Source organism: Raphanus sativus, chromosome 2, assembly GCF_000801105.2.
Source record: "Raphanus sativus cultivar WK10039 chromosome 2, ASM80110v3, whole genome shotgun sequence".
Lineage (NCBI taxonomy): Eukaryota > Viridiplantae > Streptophyta > Magnoliopsida > Brassicales > Brassicaceae > Raphanus > Raphanus sativus.
In genome coordinates this window covers 2,697,840-2,715,704 of record NC_079512.1, presented here as the reverse complement: position 1 = coordinate 2,715,704, position 17,865 = coordinate 2,697,840, and the positions used below count along the sequence as shown (strand labels likewise).

The window sequence follows — 17,865 nt, the reverse complement described above, 5'->3', positions numbered from 1 at the left end:
TTGAAGAACTGATGGTACAGTCTACAATGTAAAATGTGTATGATCAGACCATTTTTGTTCAGTTCGACCAATCACTATCTAATTATTGCAAAAAAAAAAAGAAAAAAAAGCTACACTGATCATTCACTTGTGGAGCTAGAGCGTTTCTAAAGGGAAGTTGAAATTTACACAAATCGGCAAGTAATTAATGAAATTACAGTTTTACCCACTTTCTGAAATTTTAAAAAGTTTTCAGTAAATCGTTACGGTTCGCAACAAATTGGAACTTGTCGATTTGGGGAGAAGCGCGCAAAGTGTAGTTCACTAAAACCTCATAAGCCCTACGAAACAACCTGGAGAAAGTTCGAGAGATTAGAGACACAGTCCCTTTTCTCTGTGAACAACGAAAAATGGCGAGCAAGGGCTCGGATTCAAATCACGAGCAACCTCCTCCTCCTCCTCCGAGTTACCGTAAGAGTATCGGAATCAAATCCACTCAGGATCGTTTCTTCGGTAAGCAAGTCTGCGAAAAAAATCGTTGTAGATTCGTTTATTGCATATGATTACGCGTAGACGGTTAGTTTCTCAGCGCAATGTCCAGATTCCGTCCGATGATTGTGATGATAACACTCCGATCATGCTCAGGTGGCGTTGTATCGGAACCTAAATAGCTCAAAATCGTCGTAGATTGATTGATTGCATATGATTCCGCTTAGACGATTAGTTTCTGAGCGAGATGTTGAGATTCCGTCTAACACTCTGATCATGCTCAGTGGCGTTGTATCGGAAGCTAAATAGTTCATAATCGTTGTAGATTGATTGATTGCATTGCGATTACGGTTATATGATTGCTTCCGTTCTGTGATTGTGATGAGAACACTCCGATCATGCTCAGTGGCGTTTTATCGGAACCTTAATAGTTCAAAATAGTCTAAGTTCTATCGTATTGATGTATGTAGTGTGGAGAGAGTTCGTATGGGGAGGTGTAGCTGGAGCATTTGGAGAAGGAATGATGCATCCCGTAGATACTCTCAAAACTCGGCTTCAGTGTCAGATCATCATGGATGCGACTCAGGTATTATCAAGCAGAGTGATTGTATGATTATTCAGTTCGCGGAGTGTGCATCATCTCTAACTTCGTTCAGTTGTTGATTTCAGAGGCAAAAGAGCATTCCACAAATGCTAAGGACTGTTTGGGTTGGTGATGGATTTAAAGGTATTATCATACATACTCTTTGCCCTCTCATCTTCTTCCAGCTTTCAAGTATTGCTCTCTACTATATTTGCATGCTTATGTGTGATTCATAATCCTACTTATCATCGTTATAAGCAACATACAGGGTATACATGTTTGCTGGGAACTTGGAACAGAAAATATTTATCGTCTGTGCTCTGAGTTTTTTTTTTTTGTTCTTTTATTTCTCTGCTGAGTTTGGTTTTAGGCTTTTACAGGGGAATTGCTCCTGGAGTCACTGGATCTCTTACCACTGGAGCAACCTACTTTGGTGTTATTGAGTCCACAAAGAAATGGATTGAAGAGTCTCATCCCAACTTAGGAGGTCACTGGGTACATTTTTTAGCTGGAGCTATTGGTATGTTATCTAATCTCCTCTCTTCTCTTCTCTCTCGGTCATCTGATCAATGAGGCTGTGGTAAATATAGGAGGGAAAAACCGTCTGTTCACTTAAGTGGGACTGATTTTGAGTGACAAACATGCAGCAGAAATGAAACTTAATATAACCTGGCTGAAAAACAAAAACAGATAATAGCAGACATTAAACTGTTATGAGGCAATTCTGGTTATGTAAATCGTCGGTTCTTATAAGATAAGATTCAGGTTTTCAGTAAAACCACACGAGCAAGGTCACAATTATTGCTGATTGCTTACTTTAGAACATGTGGAACTGCAATTTTTTTTCTCTCTCGTGAGACGCCATTGACTTGGCCCTTTTGTGAATTTCTTTATGAAAAGTTGTGGATGTATGATTCACCTACACTTGATTAGTGTTTTCCCAAACAAAATTGAAATTGAAGGGAAAGGTAGAGTTATGAGAAGTTGGAAAGCATCTGATTACTTTGTGTTTGGCTGCTTCTTTCCTTTTTTCAGGTGATACACTTGGTTCTTTCGTCTATGTTCCTTGCGAAGTAATAAAGCAGCGGATGCAAATTCAAGGCACTAGTAGCTCCTGGAGCTCTCTTATTTCAAGGAACAGCGTTCCAGTTAAACCAAGAGGTGACATGTATGGTTACTATACTGGAATGTTCCACGCTGGATGCTCAATATGGAAAGAGCAAGGGCCAAGAGGACTGTATGCTGGGTACGTAATCTTCCTTCACGCCATTATGATACCAACTGGATATCCGTTTTCACGCCATTATTATTACTTTTCCTTGTTTTCTTTGGCAGATATTGGTCTACACTAGCAAGGGATGTACCTTTTGCTGGCCTTATGGTAAGTGAAACTGTTACCTCCATTCATCTTATGGCTCTTTGTCTTTACATTTTCGTTCTGTTTTTTTTCCTTCTCAGGTAATGTCTTATGAAGCATTAAAGGATCTAACAGATGAAGGGAAGAAAAAGTTTCCACAATTTGGAGTTAACAGTTCTATCGAGGGGCTCGTATTGGGAGGATTAGCTGGTGGTACGTTAAGATAAGATCAGTTCAAAGAAACCATCCTAAATATCTCATCCGTAGTGACTCATGTTTAGTTTAATTAATTATCTCTCCAGGACTAAGCGCGTATCTCACAACTCCACTGGATGTTGTAAAAACAAGATTACAAGTGCAAGGAACAACGATCAAGTATGTCTCATCTGAAATAGCACCCCCGAATACTAGTATCAATAACTTGCTTTGATTAAACATGGTAATCTCTATAGGTACAAGGGGTGGTCGGATGCAGTAGGGCAGATATGGAGGAAGGAAGGTCGAGAGGGCTTTTTCAGGGGAAGCGTCCCAAGGGTCATGTGGTATCTTCCAGCCTCAGCACTCACCTTCATGGCCGTTGAGTTCCTTAGAGAGAGCTTCAGAGAGAAAGAGGTAAAAATAACAATGTTGTCTCCAAATTGAGCATAGAGAGTAAAAGATCTTCAGTACATGAGGTTACAGATAACTAGTGACATGATTCTTGTAAGATACTGGTAAGAACAATCTGATCACTCCTTAATAAAAGGTACTTATCTTTAATATCCTTCTTAATATTATTTTAACCTAAAGAGAAAAATAAAAATGAAAACTTAATTAGGCTTATTATAAATACACGTTTCGGACAGCTTGAACTAGTTTATGTGTTTTATAAAACGATAAAAAAAGAGGAACTAGTCTAAACCCTAAAACAAGAGATGGCGTCTTCTTCTCGGTCGGAGAAACGATGCCTCTACGAGATTCTCGATGTAAGCAAGGAATCATCGCCGGAAGAGATCCGATCCTCCTACCGGCGTCTGGCTCTCCAGCGTCATCCCGACAAGCTCATCAAGGCCGGCGGAATATCGGAGGCCGACGCCACCGCCCAGTTCCAAGAGCTAGTTCACGCCTACGAGGTTCTATCCGATCCCAAGGAGCGAGCCTGGTATGACTCCCACCGATCTCAGATCCTATTCGCCGACCAAGGCTCCGCCGGCGGCTCAAAATCCGGTGGAATGCCCGGCGGCTCGGTCCCGGATCTATTCGCGTTCTTCTCCACCACCGTGTACTCCGGTTACTCGGACACCGGTAAGGGGTTCTACAAGGTGTACTTCGAGGTGTTCAACAGTGTTTACCTCAACGAGATCAAGTTCGCGAGGACGTTGGGGCTGAGTATTGACTCTGTGAGAGAGGCTCCCATCATGGGGAACCTAGAGAGTCCTTACTCTCAGGTGACGGCGTTTTATAACTACTGGTTGGGGTTCAGCACGGTGATGGATTTCTGCTGGGTGGATGAGTACGATGTGATGGCTGGGCCTAACCGGAGGATGAGGAGGAAGATGGAGGAGGAGAATAAGAAGGTGAGAAAGAAGGCGAAGAGAGAGTACAACGAGACGGTGAGGGGGTTGGCTGCGTTTGTGAAGAAGAGGGATAAGAGAGTGGTGGATATGATGGTGAAGAAAGGTGCGGAGATGGAGTTGAAGAAGGCGGAGGAGAGGGAGAGGAAGAAGAAGATGGAGAAGGAGAGGTTGGAGAGGGCTATGAACTACGAGGAGCCTGATTGGGCGAAGGCGCAGGATGAAGAGGAGGAAGAAGTGGAAGAGGATGGTGGTGGTGATGATGGTAAGAAGAAGAGTGAGCAGCTCTATTGCATTGTTTGTAGCAAGAAGTTCAAAAGTGAGAAGCAGTGGAAAAACCATGAGCAGTCGAAGAAGCATAAAGAGAAAGTGGCTGAGTTGAGAGAGACGTTCAGTGATGTAGAAGAGGAGGAGGAGGAGATTGATGAGATTCCGGAAACTGTAGAGGAGCTCGAGGGGTTAAATATGGAAGACGAAGGAGAAGAGGAAGTTGTAGGCGAAGCTGATGAAACTGATGATGAGTATTATATGGCAGAGGAAGATGTGAAAGAATCTAGTGAGGATGAGGATGAGGATGACGAGATGAGTCTGCTCAAGAAAATGGTACAAAAGAATAAGAGAAAGAACGTTGTGTCAAGAGAAGAAGATGAAGTTCAAGTCGAGATTGAGAGCGACAGCGAATTTGATAACCAGAAAAGCACAACAGGTAGGAACAGAAAAAGTAAGAAGGAGAGGAACAAACGGAATGCTGGAAAAGACACGACAGAAGTACAGATACCTGGGGACGATGGTAATAATTCAGATGAAAATGTGAATGCAACGGACTCGGCTTCTGGAGCAGTTGAGGAGTCTCAGAAGGAGGAGGCAGATCCAATGGAGTATGATAACAGGAAGAGCACAGGGAGGAGGCGGAGAAGTAAGAAGGGTAAGGATATTAAAAGCAGTGAAGCTGATGATACTACTCAAAAAGCCACTGAAGAGACTCGTTCAGAAACGTTTGAGAATCAAAGCGAATATATAGAACACAAGAAGGCTCCAAGATCAAAGAAATCAACCAGAGGAATGAAGTTCAAGGTAGAAAGCTTTCTTCCCTTGTAGCATGACTAGATCATAGTTTCTTGATATCTCTTATATTTACACATCAAAATGCAGGGCACATCGAAGAAAGGCAGTAGTAACGAATGCGACAGATGCGGAGAGGAGTTTGAGTCGAGGTTAGTCCATTAGATTAAATCATAATCCTTCTTTTGACATCTCTTTTTCCTAGTATTGTCATTCAAATGTTGACCCACCATGTATCTACTCCTCGCCAGGACAAAACTATTCAAGCATATAGCTGATACAGGTCATGCGACGGTGAAATCCCGTTGATCCAATGCTTCATTCTAAAGGATTATGCAGAGAAGAACCAAGAATTGCATTCTTTGATTCAATTTATACACTTGAGACAACGAAGAATAAAGGGTGGAATGAGAGCAGGTAAGCTCTACGTTTTTGACATTGTTGTAGTGCAAACGAATTGATGATCAAACTTTATGTATCTTTGAAACAAAGATTTTGCAGAGAAGAAATCTATCAAATGTTTGGGGTTTCTAATTGCATTCTTTCAAATGTGTCATTCTTAGAAAATTATACGATAACAGTTTCCACTCTCTTATGTTAGTGTGGTCTCATTATCGAAAATATCTTCCGTGGGGTCTCTGTTGTATAATGTTAAAGACATGTTTTTGAAACTAAACTGCGTTGTGGGCGGAGCCTTTATTGTGTCGAGTTACTTCAATATGTATCGATGTCATACTCGCTCTATATACTTTGCAAAATACAACAAGATCATATAGTAAAGATTTATGACAGGCTTCAGCATGACTCTTAAAGCTGAGAGCACCGTACCCTGGATATTACATATCGATTATCAAAGATAATTTGCAATTCTATTGAATGTGATTCCTTGCAAAGATTTGTGTATGTTTGCTTCCAAACCATTTCGTTCTTCACTACATTCTACAAACAAATCAGTCGATGCTTTGCTCTTCAGGTCTGCCAGAATAAGGCTTTATTAGTGCTTTCTTACTTCTCTATATACGCTATCAGGTTCCACATTAGCTAAAAGCTTCAATTCATAAGCATACAAGTACCAGTTTCAAAGACGCTTGAATCTCGATTACAGCATAGCCAAAATCTATCAATAAACCTATTTGAAGAATATATCCATAAACCATGACATTTCATCTGCTGGAACTCAATAAAAGATTGGAAGAAAAATTCTAACTTGGTATTCAAAACAAGATCCATGATTCAAACAACGAAAGGAAAATGTTTTCAATATCAAATACAAAACAACGAACTAGAGGGCAAAAAACAACAGCTAAAACAAAGTTTATGCTGTAATACTTTGCTTCAAATGTTACTCGGATACATGAAGACTCTCACCCTCATTCCCTGGAACACAAGAAAAAAACAAAAGTATACTTTAAAACACCAAGCAGAAGATTATAACATCCAAACAAGGAAAAGATTTGATGAGTACCATGGACTTAGGAGGCAAGTTGGAAGTGAATTTGGCACGGACAACACCGCTGTTACCATGAGGCCTTGTAACCTTTCCCCAGATGCAGCGGTAGTGGCTACCGTTCTTCTTGGTCTTGGCCTTGTAGATGTAAGCCATCCTCTTTCCCTTGTACCATGTCACCTCCTCTGTAGTGTTGACTCCTTCGATCTGGATCAGGGATGTGTTTGGGTACTGGTTTGACTTCGACCTAACACAATCAAGAAAATGTCAAAGACCAAAAGGACAGCATCAATGTTTAGAATAAAGGTTCCACCTTCCGACAACACAATAGTATAATGTTCACAGACAACTAACTACACAGACTCTAAAGTAACATAAAGTTTCGATCTTTGTTCATTACATTGTATCAAGATTGGAGCCAAATCAAGAATACAATTGAAAAGCATAGAGATTGAAGTAAAGGTGTCACCTTTTGTATCCCAAGATGGTTCCTCTGACGTAGAGTCTGCAATTAAGATTTAAAAAGAAAGAGGATTCAGATTTGATCCAACCACAACGAGCAGATCTCAAGTGCTACCGTAGAGAACAAGATTCGACAACTAGGGCTCGATTAAACACGATGAACTACAAAGGAAAAAGAAAGACCTGACACGTTCTCCTTGGCGTCCCTTCACCATTTTCGCAAGACTGCTGCTGCTGCTACTGAGAGGAAGACGGAGAAGACAAACCCTAGAACTTAAGCACGAGTTTTTATACTGCTACTCTTTTAGATTTGATTGAAAACGGGCCTATGGGCCTCCAAACTTAGCCTGGTAAGATATTGAAACATATTTAAATGGGGTTTTCCGGTGAAGAGGATGTTATTAGATTATGATTAATGAAGAACAAGAAATGATGAATCGCAATATAAGTTTTATATAATTAGTGAAATTAGTTATTATAACTTATTATGTGTAATATATTGTAGAATTTTAAAAATAAATATTAATTGGATTTAGTATTGCTTTTGGAACTGATTAAAATAAATAAAATTAAAAGTTTTCGACCAATCAAATTATAATAACTTAAAAAACAATTTATGATTGACTTATAAACAAAAATCGATTAAGTGATTTCTCATTAAATATATATCTCTATATTATTATTATTGAGAAGTCAATTTCCTATGTGTCGCACTCACGTTAACTCTCAGGATGGTTGATTACAGTGATGCCCTTAATGAATCAAATATATCTAATTACTATTATTAAATATTTATTATTTTTCTTTTTTATTTATGTTTCCTTTTTCTTTATTTTTTCAAATAAACTATATAATTAAAAATTTGTAAATTTTAAAACGAAAATTATCTTTTATATATAATATAATTCAATAAGGAAAATTAACAAAACAATATTCTCTTTTACAAGATAATCTTAAACAAAATAATATATATTTAAAAAATATTAAGTAATTGTTACAAAATAATTTAAATAACATAAAATAAGATATTATTAATGAATAAAATTTAATCTAATCTTTCTTATTTATTTAAGTTCCCTTTATATTTTTCAAATAACTTCAATGAAAAAAAAATATTGTCATATAAAATGTGATTTCATAAAAATTAAAACTCAGTAGAATAATCTTGATATTAAAGTAAGGAAATAATTTTTCTCTTTCAAAATTTTATGTATTATGTTTTTATGCAACTTTGTACCTATCATCTCTTTATTTTTCTAATTTTATTTTTTCAAATTAATATATACCAAATTACTAAAAAATCAAAAATATATTTACACATCTAAGATAAAGAACTAAACTAATACAATGAATACAGTTCATAAGATTTGGTTGGATTAGATTAAAAATAGTTATAATTTAATTTTACATACTATATGTAACACTATATACCCAAAAATGAGTAACTAGACCAATCCAATTTTTTTATACAAAGTTAGACATTAAATAAAGTAATATATTTTTATTTATAAAAATATTGTATACATATAAATTATAGAGTGACTCAACATATCACTAAATAAATATGAAATTTTCAAATAATATTATAAATATATTAACCAAGTATTATAATTTAGTATTTTATATAACTTATAAATATAGGGTTTGAAAAGACTATCATTGTTATATATATATATATATATATATATATATATATATATATATATTTATGTAACTTTGAATCGATCAACACTTTAGTTTACCTTTACTATTCGATTCTCAAAATAAAAAATATTAAATTATATATAATCTCACCAATATATATTTTACAAATACATGAAAATAACAAAATAAATCAAAATTTAATCAGTATAACAAAAATATTATAGTTGAGTAAGAAAATTTGTTGAATTGGGAAATTAAATGTTATCTAATCTAATATATCCAAATAATAACCAAACAGTCAAGATATTATATATCAAAAATTATATGTCTAACTAAAATAACAAAATATTGTTTAAAATAAATCATGCATATTGATTAAGATATAAATAACAGAATAACTGAAAATAAAAATAAATTATTATAATGTCTTTTAGTTTTAAATATTTAACCCCGTGCATGAGCACGGGAAAATCACCTAGTACTAATAATAAGGCATGCGATGCTCATTTAAACTATTCACATCACTTAAAATAATCAACCAATTAAAGTGCACTAAAAAATCGTTTATACAAAAATTCTTTCAAGTTTCATTATTTTCTATTAAAATCGTTTTTACAAAGTTTTTTAGATAGCAGTTCATTGACCTTAGGACATTCAATATCTAACTTTTTATTTTTCTTATTTCTCCGGTTGGATAGGTATTGCAAACAATGGCGGACCCAGACTCATTTTTAAGAAGTGTCAAAACCTGGACTTTGACCCAATATAATAATAAATGACAGAAACTTATCCTAAAAAGGACATGGGGAGAAATTGAACTCACGTTATGGTGTGTCAAAATAAGACTTACCCGACCAAATGACCTACCAAATCATTATGTACATATAATAAATCGTTAAACTATAGGATTTAACCTGTGTCATGTGACACCCTATTCACTAACGTAGGTCCGCCACTGATTGCAAAGACAATATCATCATAAGATACAACTTTAGTATTATTTACACTTCATCCACCATATTAAACTAGAATTTCGTTGGGAATTATATACATATATCAAAATGAACTAGAAAAAATCTCTTAGAACCTAAACAACGAAAACTATCACAAACAGTTTTAAAATCAGTTACTTTATCAACATTTTTAGTGAGTTTCATGTATGAATTTGGTAGTTCATATATCCCACCCGAGAGAAACTAATGAAAATCTGAAACCAAAACTTTCTATTCAAATCTATAATAGTATTTAGATTCACTGAGACAAATGGAAACTAAGATATGTATGTGTTTTGCAAAGTTACTATAGTTGTCCTGAGAAACCTTCACGTCTTGTTTAGTGAATTTGGACACCAATTTCAGCTGTTTTAATCAATCCGTGATAATTATGTACATTAAAAATATAGAGAAATTCAGAAACTCCACCTAGTATATAATAGGATTTATTTAAGATTTGTAAATATCTACAGAAACTATTAATATTAAAATTTAAAATGTGAATTTTAATCAAAATTTGAAAATATATAATTTTTGGATTGCGTTTTCTGTTTTAACATGAAAATCCAGTAAAACACACTCTAAAACTGGAACCATAAGTAAATAATACTGAATTTTAGAATATACAGTGAAACCTTTATAAATTAATAATGTATGGACTACACCAAAACTATATTTTTATTATTTTATAGAGAATATTAATTTATCGAGATACTAATTGATGCAAAAACTCAATTTGGAACTATGAAATTATATTAATTTATAGAGGTATTAATTTATAAATTATTAATTTAAAGAGGTTATACTGTATATAATGGGTGATTTAGAAGTATTTAATATTACTAACCCAATGAAACTGATTTTTCTTAGATTTCTAAACTTATGAAAATTTGATAACTAAACTATTATATTAAAAGAATAACAAATTGAATAAATTTTTCCTTCATGTGTTTATTATGAAAATTTTCACTCAAATTAAAACTCAACTTAAAGTCTTTGTTAGGCGTATTATTGTAGAAAGTCGAAGTGTTTGGAGAAGAAAAAGAAGATGTTTGTAGTGTGTTGCGGTCGTGGATGGACACAATGAACCCAATTGTTCTGGTTATTGATAAATGTTGGGAAGTTCAATACTCCCTTTACTTCGCTGCTTTATCCAGGATGTTAGAATCTTTATTACCTTTAATAAACATTGGAATGGTTGAAAATTTCTTAGTGAATATATACATTGGTTTAGAGTATTGCAATTGCTTATATACGCGTGATGTTCGATGAGTATATGAGTTGGTTTAGTTTCTTTTATAGAGACTCTAATTGTTATTATTTTTTAACATTCACTCAAATTATTTTCTTCAACATGAATTGGTTTGTTGTTTTTCATATTTCATTTTATATGCATCAACATCCCAAAACGAAATAATGTTAGATCCAGGACTATACTAATCTTCTATCATACTTATTTGTTTTGAGAAAACCTTCTATCATTCTTGCACATTGTGATTATGTTTGTGTATCTACGGCCAGTGCCGGTCCGGACATCCATGGCTCCTAAAGCACACCACCAATATGATGTCCCCTAATTATAATTTCTATCATATTATAAATATATAATCAGATAATATAATATACTATAAAAATATAATTTGTTCTCAGATAAAAAAAGGTAAATAAAAAGAAAAAAATTATTCGTGAAAGATAATTCTCTTTGTATTTTTCTTGCAAAATCATTTATCAATTTCGAATAAATTTTTCCGTTAACTCAAGATCTATTGATATCATCAACAATTCATTTAAAAGCTCATGAGACATAGTCGATCATAGATAATTCTCGATGAGTTTTAATTTTGAAATACTTCTTTCTGCAGAAACAACTAAAATCAAAATTGTTAGTAATATGCGATAAGCAATCCGAATTGTTAATAACAATGGAAGATGCAGTATGATTGAACAAAAGAAAAAATAAAAGGGAGGTTGAAAAGTGAGAAGGTAGAACGTTAATTGATAGGGTAAATCAAATAGGTAGTTATTATAATTTGTATATTTTATCATTTAATCCCCATATATGTTAATTGAGAGTTACTTTAGTGACTTATGGTGTTGCTTACAAGTGAAGTTTCAAGAAATTATTATAATTTGATTGGTTGTTGACTTTTATTAAATATTTATTTTAATTAAATCTAAAAATAAAAGGAAACAATAACCAATCAATACAAGTTTCCAAAAAAAAGACAAAAAAAGTTTCCAAAACACACAATTAATATTAGAAATAATAATTTATGGTAACTAATTGCATAATTATAGAAAGAATATATAATATTTCATCAATATTATTATTATAAAAAAAATTAATATATAGTTTAACAAATAAATATAATGGTTGTATATTCTTATATAAAGAATTAGATTTGTATATAAGGCATTATTAGAAATTTTATGTTTTTTAAAACCCACCCGAGATTTAAAAAACATTTATAAAGATTTTGAAATTATTAAAAATAATAAGTTTGGCCTACAAAATCATCTTCTTAAAGTTTCTAAATCATTAATGAGACTTTTATCAAATCTATTTATATAAATCTTGAGCACATCTTGTTTAGATGCAAAATGGTAAATGCTTCTAGATCTAATTATAATTGTATAAAGGTATATTTATAATTATTTATAAATCATATATAATTATTTCACACTTATTATCTTATCTATTAAAATAGAAGTAATTTAAGTTATTTATGGTTATTATGCTTAAAAACAAGTCATTTAAATTATATAAAATTATAACACACTATTTATTATATTAAAATATAATTTTTTTTAAATACATATATATATATAAATTATTTAAGTGGTTTTTTGTTACATAGGAGGAATCTTACAATTTCAATAGTTGATATTTTAGATTTTTATTTAGTTTTTCAGTTTTAAATCAAAAATTAGTTTTACAATCAATCATCTGTGAACTTTAGATTTAAATACTATTTAATACCTAATTCATATATAAATTTTAATTTAATTTTTAGTAATATCCAAAACTTTTGTTTTGCCAAGTCTTTTGAAAGAAACACATAAACCATTAATTTTTTTTGTTAAATCTAAAACAAATTGAAAAAAGCAAACAGATGAAAGAAGATAAATAAAAAAAATTATCAACGAAAATGTCAAAGCTGTAGAAGCTTCTGACCATCTTCTTGAAACTACACAAAATACATTTATTTATGGCTAAAATATTTTTGTTTTTCATGTGTTAAATATATTTAAAGACAATTTACAACCAATTACTTGAACCAATTGTAATAATACTTGCATTTAAGAAAAATACTTTTAATGACTTATATTTATGTTGTTGAAGTATCTTAAATTTCACAGCTCTTTTAAAAAAAGATAGTAAAATTTTTGATTATCAATCTATTAAATGATTAAAAAATCTATAACTTAAATATCTGAACCAAATTCAAAAATTTAAATAAAGCGAAAACCATTCACAATCAATACGTCCAAATATTAATAAAAAAACTAGTTTAATTTAAATAACATATATACAATATCTCGTGTGTATCATAGTATTCTCTCCGTTTCCATTTAGTTGTCGTTGTAGAAAAGAAATTTCGTTCTAAGTGTCATTTTATAATTTTTTAAAAAAATTATTAACTTTATATTCCAATCTATTTTTTTTAGTTAAAATATGATTAGATGTATTAGTAATGATATTTTTTGTCTAGTAAAATACATAATTAAATGTTTTTAATATGTTTCCAACTCTAAAGTTAAAATTAAAATGAAACGGAGGGAATACATGATAATAATAATACAACGATATTTACCAGCTTTGGAAAGTAAAAAAAAATTATGTAAACGCATTTTAGGATGAATTGTAAGTTTTATTTTTTTCCCATTAAATCACTTGACGCCATTTAAGGTTTTAACGTAAACCTCTCAATAGACATATGATATAAGGTTTAACAAAAAGTAAGAACAACGTTAAGGAACCACGAACTGAACTATTATTGAAGCTAAGGTCGAAAAATCAAGCCTTCTTCTTTTTGGATTTGAGCATGACCATGCCGATGAACACGGAAAGGAGAGAGAGGAGAGTCACGCCGGCAAAGACAGGTACGAGAATGGCATAGTCTTGGGGCAAGAAGTACTTGTGGATGAAGTGATCACTATCTACAAATGGCTGTTGCAAAAGGAAAAATAATAACACGTGAGCTACAATCAAAAACATTAGGTTACAATTTGGTACATTGAAACCGAAAATTATGTCCTCTTTTAAAGAGCTTGGAGGAAATTGGATTTATGGGTGTTGTTGTCACTTACGAGGATGATGACCCAGAAAGTATAGTAGGTGAATATGGATAAGCTGATTGAAGATAACAGAAGCCCCACTGCTCGATCCGCTAACTCCATTTAGCCACGTTCAATACCTATCACCACAACATTGAAAGATAACACTCAAAAGTGAGATGTGAATGCTACCAAAACCACAAGAACGTTAATGCCACTGTTTCAGATTTGAAAACTGTGCTACTGTATACAGCCGAAAAATGCTAGACATCAGATACAAGGGGGCACAACAAACTGTCTTAAACGAATTAAAATTGACCAAGAAAGATGTATTAACAACTTGCAGGACTCTTGTACTGAGAAGGTGATCAATCATCTCCAGGCTCCAAAACTAATGACTTGAAGTGATATTTGACCTATATAGAGGTCTCCTAGGTGTTGCTTCCTTCCATTTAGGCTAGAAGGAATACAATTTTCCAACTCCGAAACTTTCCCTTGCATGCATGACTTTCTAACCTGATTGGGATAAGAGCTTTTTTTAATCTCCTCAAAATTACCACAGCCTCCGTACCATATCGCCCAACGCCAGACAAGTCCTGAGAACCAATCAATTAAATCTTGCAATATAAGCAGAGAATTCGTACAAGCATAACCTTAGCAGCCAGTCACTACTCCATAGAGAAAAAGACGCCTTTTATAGCATTGGTAAGTGCAACAACATCACCAACGAAAGAGAGAGCGGAAAATGGGAAAAACGCTTCTACTTTAGCTGCCTCTGAAGAAACATACACAGGAGGAGGATTTTTGGAACTTGTAAAACGCGTCTCTTAGTTCCTCACCTCTGTCTGTAGAGGTTCTTAGCACGTCCTCCATCCATATTCCAAGGAAACATACTTCAATGCTGATGGACGTCTCCTCCCATTTCGAAAACTATGCGAAATCTTAGAAAAATGAGGACTAAAAACCGACTTCCATATCCAGGACTATTCTAATAGCCTAGGCAAGAAAAGAACCTCCGTTGTTTTATCTCTAACCGCAAGCGAGAAGAATGTACTGGAAGCGACACTACACACCCCCACCACATGAAAGCTTTTACATTAACATGAGAAGATTCCTATACAAGAGAGGCTAATTCCACAGCTAGTGAAAACATTCATTCCAGTTTGCGTACGCCACTCCACAGGTTACGTTTCCTAATCACAAGGTAGATTCTGATTCCTTATCTAAACCTATGCGATCACATCCCTAAGTTTAACAGTCTCACGTACATTGAGATCGAGATTGAAATGGAAGAAAACTTACGTTTTTCGGAGGCGAGGGAGATGCGAATTGCGAAATCACGATTGATATGAGTTTAGGGGGAGATCCGGGTCAATGGAGGAGATTTAAGATCATTGCAAAAAAAAAAATATATATATATATATATATCCAATACGATGCCGTTTCTGTAAAACAAAGATACTGAAAAAGCCACACGCCCCAACAGAAGGGATGTAAAATCCGTTGTGGCCAAGGCTTGAACCTGGGTGGCGGGCAGTACAGCTGTACCTCCTTTACCACCAAGCTACGAACACTTAGTTAATGAGTTTGCACTTTATGAAACATTTATAAATTTTTTTTTTTTTTTTTTTTTTTAAAAATTTACTTTATGAAACATTATAAAATTTTAGATAACTAGAGAATTTTACGTAACAAATTATCACTTTTCATACTTGATATAAAATTCTACATGTTAAAACTCATTATCTCAAAAACCCTGCAACTTAGGGTTTGACTGGCGTAACCGCAGCGGCTGCAGTAGCGGTTGCGGGAGTTTGCAGATGCGGATGGTTGCGATTTTAAGTATTTTTTAAAGATTTGTACAACTGGTACAGCTGTTACAAATTGTTACGTTCGCGGGATTTTTATTACTGGTAAACTACGAAACACAACATCTGTTAAATAATAATTTAACAATATTTACATTTTATGTAATTATAAAAATATTAAAAAATCATAATAATATGATAAATATAAAATTTATGTTTATAAAATCACATAATTAAATTTTAAAAATTTATAGAAAATATTTTGGTTTTGAATTTTTATTATATAAATTGAAATATAATATGAATACATTTTATAATTTCTATTATTTCAATTTAAAAATTTTATTTGATATTTTTAGTATTATTTTTTTTATTCTGTTTTTAAAGAAAAATAATTTACCCTCCTACAACCGTCCGCAACCGCAAACGCTAGCTGGAACCAGCTTTTAATTTTAAGAGGTTCGGAGCGGTTTGAAGCGATTTGTAACATTTTTTGTGATTGTTTCGAAACGCCAACAACCGCTATAAACCGCAAAAGCTGTGTTTGCATGTGGTAGCGGGAAAACCAGTCAACCCCTTAATGTAGCATGTTAAAATTCCATTTTTCCATATTTTAGCTGCAAAAATCATTATGAAATTAAGTCAAAAAAAAAAGTCATCATGAAATTTCTTCAAACAAAATATTGCGTCTTCAATGATCGATGATATTGTTTCATTTTTATATTGTTTTAAAAATAAGAATTTAAATTCTTAATGTAATTATATAATTTAGTTAGGATAATTTATGGGAACATGCTTTCGCAAAAATAGTTAATAAAAACACACATAGAAAATGATGTTAGAGACAATGTGTTTATTTATATCAATAAAAATTTAAGATATATTTTTAAATATTTTGTGATATTATTAAGATTATTTATTTTAAAAAAAAAATATTTGTCTTAGATTTTTTAATTTTGATATCAAAAAATTATGGTGAAAAAACTAATAGTGAAATTAGATATTTAGAGTAGATTATTTAGTAAATTCACATATACAATAGTGTATTCTCAAAAAAAAATGGTATATTTTTAATTAAAATTTCATATAAACTTATTTCTCTAGATTTTCTCTTAAAATATTCCTACTGGTTTTATTTTTGAACTATACAAAGGTCCAAAATTCAAATCATATCTGATATGTTAAAATATCTAAATGGATTTCATATAAAATATAAAATATATTAAATTTGAAGTGTTGCTAACCAAACCTATATAGGAATTTTTGAAACCATGAAAGTCAAAAGAAAAACAATCCATAAATTTAAATTTGTATTCAAGATAAATTTAAACGAATATCCTAAATATTCTATTTCATATTTGTTGTGATACAATATGTAAAAGTAATTATTTAAAACTTAAATGAATTTTTTCTTTATATATTTATTTTAATATACTATCTAAAATACTCAAATCTGTAATAAGTATTGTTATAAAACAAAATTTTACATATGTTATAAATTATATCTGAACCTGAAATATTAGTAACTGAATGTAGCTCAAACTAAAATAATTTCCAAACGAAATTCGTGAGAATTAACTAAAAAATATGAAATTGAAAAGCCAAAATTGAATCAGAATATCGTGATCTAATTGAACTGACTCTAATGTTTTATTAGAAACTTGTAGTAGTTTCTCTAGTTACAAGTTACAACACAAATAATTAACCTCTCTTGTGATTTATTTTTTATAAAGACTTTTTTTGTTACTTAAAGAGGAATTTTCAAAAATATCAATTTAAAGGTATTACATTCATCTTTACCACCAATAAAAACACATTTGCAAAAATACCTTATTTATAAAAAGGTTAAAAATTCTTATATCTTTGTTTTTATATGTTTTATTTCTAACATTACACAATTGTTTTCTAATTGCATTATATTATTATATAAGTTTAAATGAATTTAACAATAATCTGGTTTTTTACTAGTTTACTAATTTTCTAAAACAAATGTAATCATTGATTAGTCTTTGTCTGAACCTAAACTGAGCAACGACTTGAATAAAAAAGAACCACTAGTCCACTATCAATTAACTTATTTGAACTTCTGATAACTGTAATATTATCATAAACTACTAAATTACAAAAGAAGTTATCAATTTTATACTTATCGTATAATTGAATATAATATATTTACCCTAAAATATTGATAGGATCAATTTAAGGATGAAC

General features: G+C 32.1%; 4 protein-coding genes across 5 annotated transcripts; 2 read left to right on the top strand and 2 right to left on the bottom strand.

The window, feature by feature from the left end:
* The first annotated feature begins 260 nt into the window (after nucleotides 1-260).
* Nucleotides 261-3,167, top strand: LOC108842453 (S-adenosylmethionine carrier 1, chloroplastic/mitochondrial). Its single transcript, XM_018615373.2, has 9 exons — nucleotides 261-492; nucleotides 939-1,054; nucleotides 1,138-1,195; nucleotides 1,422-1,571; nucleotides 2,087-2,297; nucleotides 2,387-2,432; nucleotides 2,510-2,621; nucleotides 2,711-2,783; nucleotides 2,861-3,167. The coding sequence occupies exons 1-9, from the start codon at nucleotides 390-392 to the stop codon at nucleotides 3,048-3,050; spliced, it is 1,059 nt and encodes a 352-aa protein (XP_018470875.1). The 5' UTR covers nucleotides 261-389; the 3' UTR covers nucleotides 3,051-3,167.
* Nucleotides 3,130-5,717, top strand: LOC108842452 (DNAJ protein JJJ1 homolog). Its single transcript, XM_018615372.2, has 3 exons — nucleotides 3,130-5,035; nucleotides 5,114-5,175; nucleotides 5,275-5,717. Exons 1-3 carry the CDS (start codon nucleotides 3,323-3,325, stop codon nucleotides 5,330-5,332), a joined length of 1,833 nt encoding a protein of 610 aa, XP_018470874.2. The 5' UTR covers nucleotides 3,130-3,322; the 3' UTR covers nucleotides 5,333-5,717.
* Nucleotides 5,718-6,209: 492 nt separating this feature from the next.
* Nucleotides 6,210-7,236, bottom strand: LOC108827623 (60S ribosomal protein L35a-1). The gene is made up of 4 exons (XM_018601066.2): nucleotides 7,116-7,236; nucleotides 6,940-6,975; nucleotides 6,489-6,717; nucleotides 6,210-6,400 (listed from the first exon to the last, which is right to left on the bottom strand). The coding sequence occupies exons 1-4, from the start codon at nucleotides 7,145-7,147 to the stop codon at nucleotides 6,359-6,361; spliced, it is 339 nt and encodes a 112-aa protein (XP_018456568.1). The 5' UTR covers nucleotides 7,148-7,236; the 3' UTR covers nucleotides 6,210-6,358.
* Nucleotides 7,237-13,427: 6,191 nt separating this feature from the next.
* Nucleotides 13,428-15,250, bottom strand: LOC108830012 (dolichol-phosphate mannose synthase subunit 2). 2 transcript variants are annotated; one of them, XM_018603633.2, is made up of 4 exons: nucleotides 15,149-15,200; nucleotides 14,363-14,442; nucleotides 13,880-13,986; nucleotides 13,428-13,739 (listed from the first exon to the last, which is right to left on the bottom strand). In XM_018603633.2, exons 3-4 carry the CDS (start codon nucleotides 13,967-13,969, stop codon nucleotides 13,587-13,589), a joined length of 243 nt encoding a protein of 80 aa, XP_018459135.1. In that variant the 5' UTR covers nucleotides 13,970-13,986; nucleotides 14,363-14,442; nucleotides 15,149-15,200; the 3' UTR covers nucleotides 13,428-13,586. The 2 variants fall into 2 exon arrangements, with proteins under 2 accessions (XP_018459135.1, XP_018459128.1); XM_018603626.2 differs by lacking the exon at nucleotides 14,363-14,442 and having other exon boundaries at nucleotides 15,149-15,250.
* Between the last annotated feature and the right edge of the window lie 2,615 nt (nucleotides 15,251-17,865).

What these genes read in the sequence shown, in the direction of transcription:
- LOC108842452 (XM_018615372.2), top strand. Translation starts at nt 3,323, where the DNA reads ATGGCGTCTTCTTCTCGGTCGGAGAAACGATGCCTCTACGAGATTCTC. An exon ending in CCAGAGGAATGAAGTTCAAG is followed by an intron (nt 5,036 to 5,113) that starts GTAGAAAGCTTT and finishes ATCAAAATGCAG; the next exon opens with GGCACATCGAAGAAAGGCAG. An exon ending in GGAGAGGAGTTTGAGTCGAG is followed by an intron (nt 5,176 to 5,274) that starts GTTAGTCCATTA and finishes ACTCCTCGCCAG; the next exon opens with GACAAAACTATTCAAGCATA.
- LOC108827623 (XM_018601066.2), bottom strand. Translation starts at nt 7,147, where the DNA reads ATGGTGAAGGGACGCCAAGGAGAACGTGTCAG. An exon ending in CGCCAAGGAGAACGTGTCAG is followed by an intron (nt 6,976 to 7,115) that starts GTCTTTCTTTTT and finishes TCTTAATTGCAG; the next exon opens with ACTCTACGTCAGAGGAACCA. An exon ending in ACCATCTTGGGATACAAAAG is followed by an intron (nt 6,718 to 6,939) that starts GTGACACCTTTA and finishes TGATTGTGTTAG; the next exon opens with GTCGAAGTCAAACCAGTACC.
- LOC108842453 (XM_018615373.2), top strand. Translation starts at nt 390, where the DNA reads ATGGCGAGCAAGGGCTCGGATTCAAATCACGAGCAACCTCCTCCTCCT. An exon ending in CCAAGAGGACTGTATGCTGG is followed by an intron (nt 2,298 to 2,386) that starts GTACGTAATCTT and finishes TTTCTTTGGCAG; the next exon opens with ATATTGGTCTACACTAGCAA. An exon ending in TACCTTTTGCTGGCCTTATG is followed by an intron (nt 2,433 to 2,509) that starts GTAAGTGAAACT and finishes TTTCCTTCTCAG; the next exon opens with GTAATGTCTTATGAAGCATT.
- LOC108830012 (XM_018603626.2), bottom strand. Translation starts at nt 13,969, where the DNA reads ATGGAGTTAGCGGATCGAGCAGTGGGGCTTCTGTTATCTTCAATCAGC. An exon ending in CTTTCTGGGTCATCATCCTC is followed by an intron (nt 13,740 to 13,879) that starts GTAAGTGACAAC and finishes CTTTTGCAACAG; the next exon opens with CCATTTGTAGATAGTGATCA.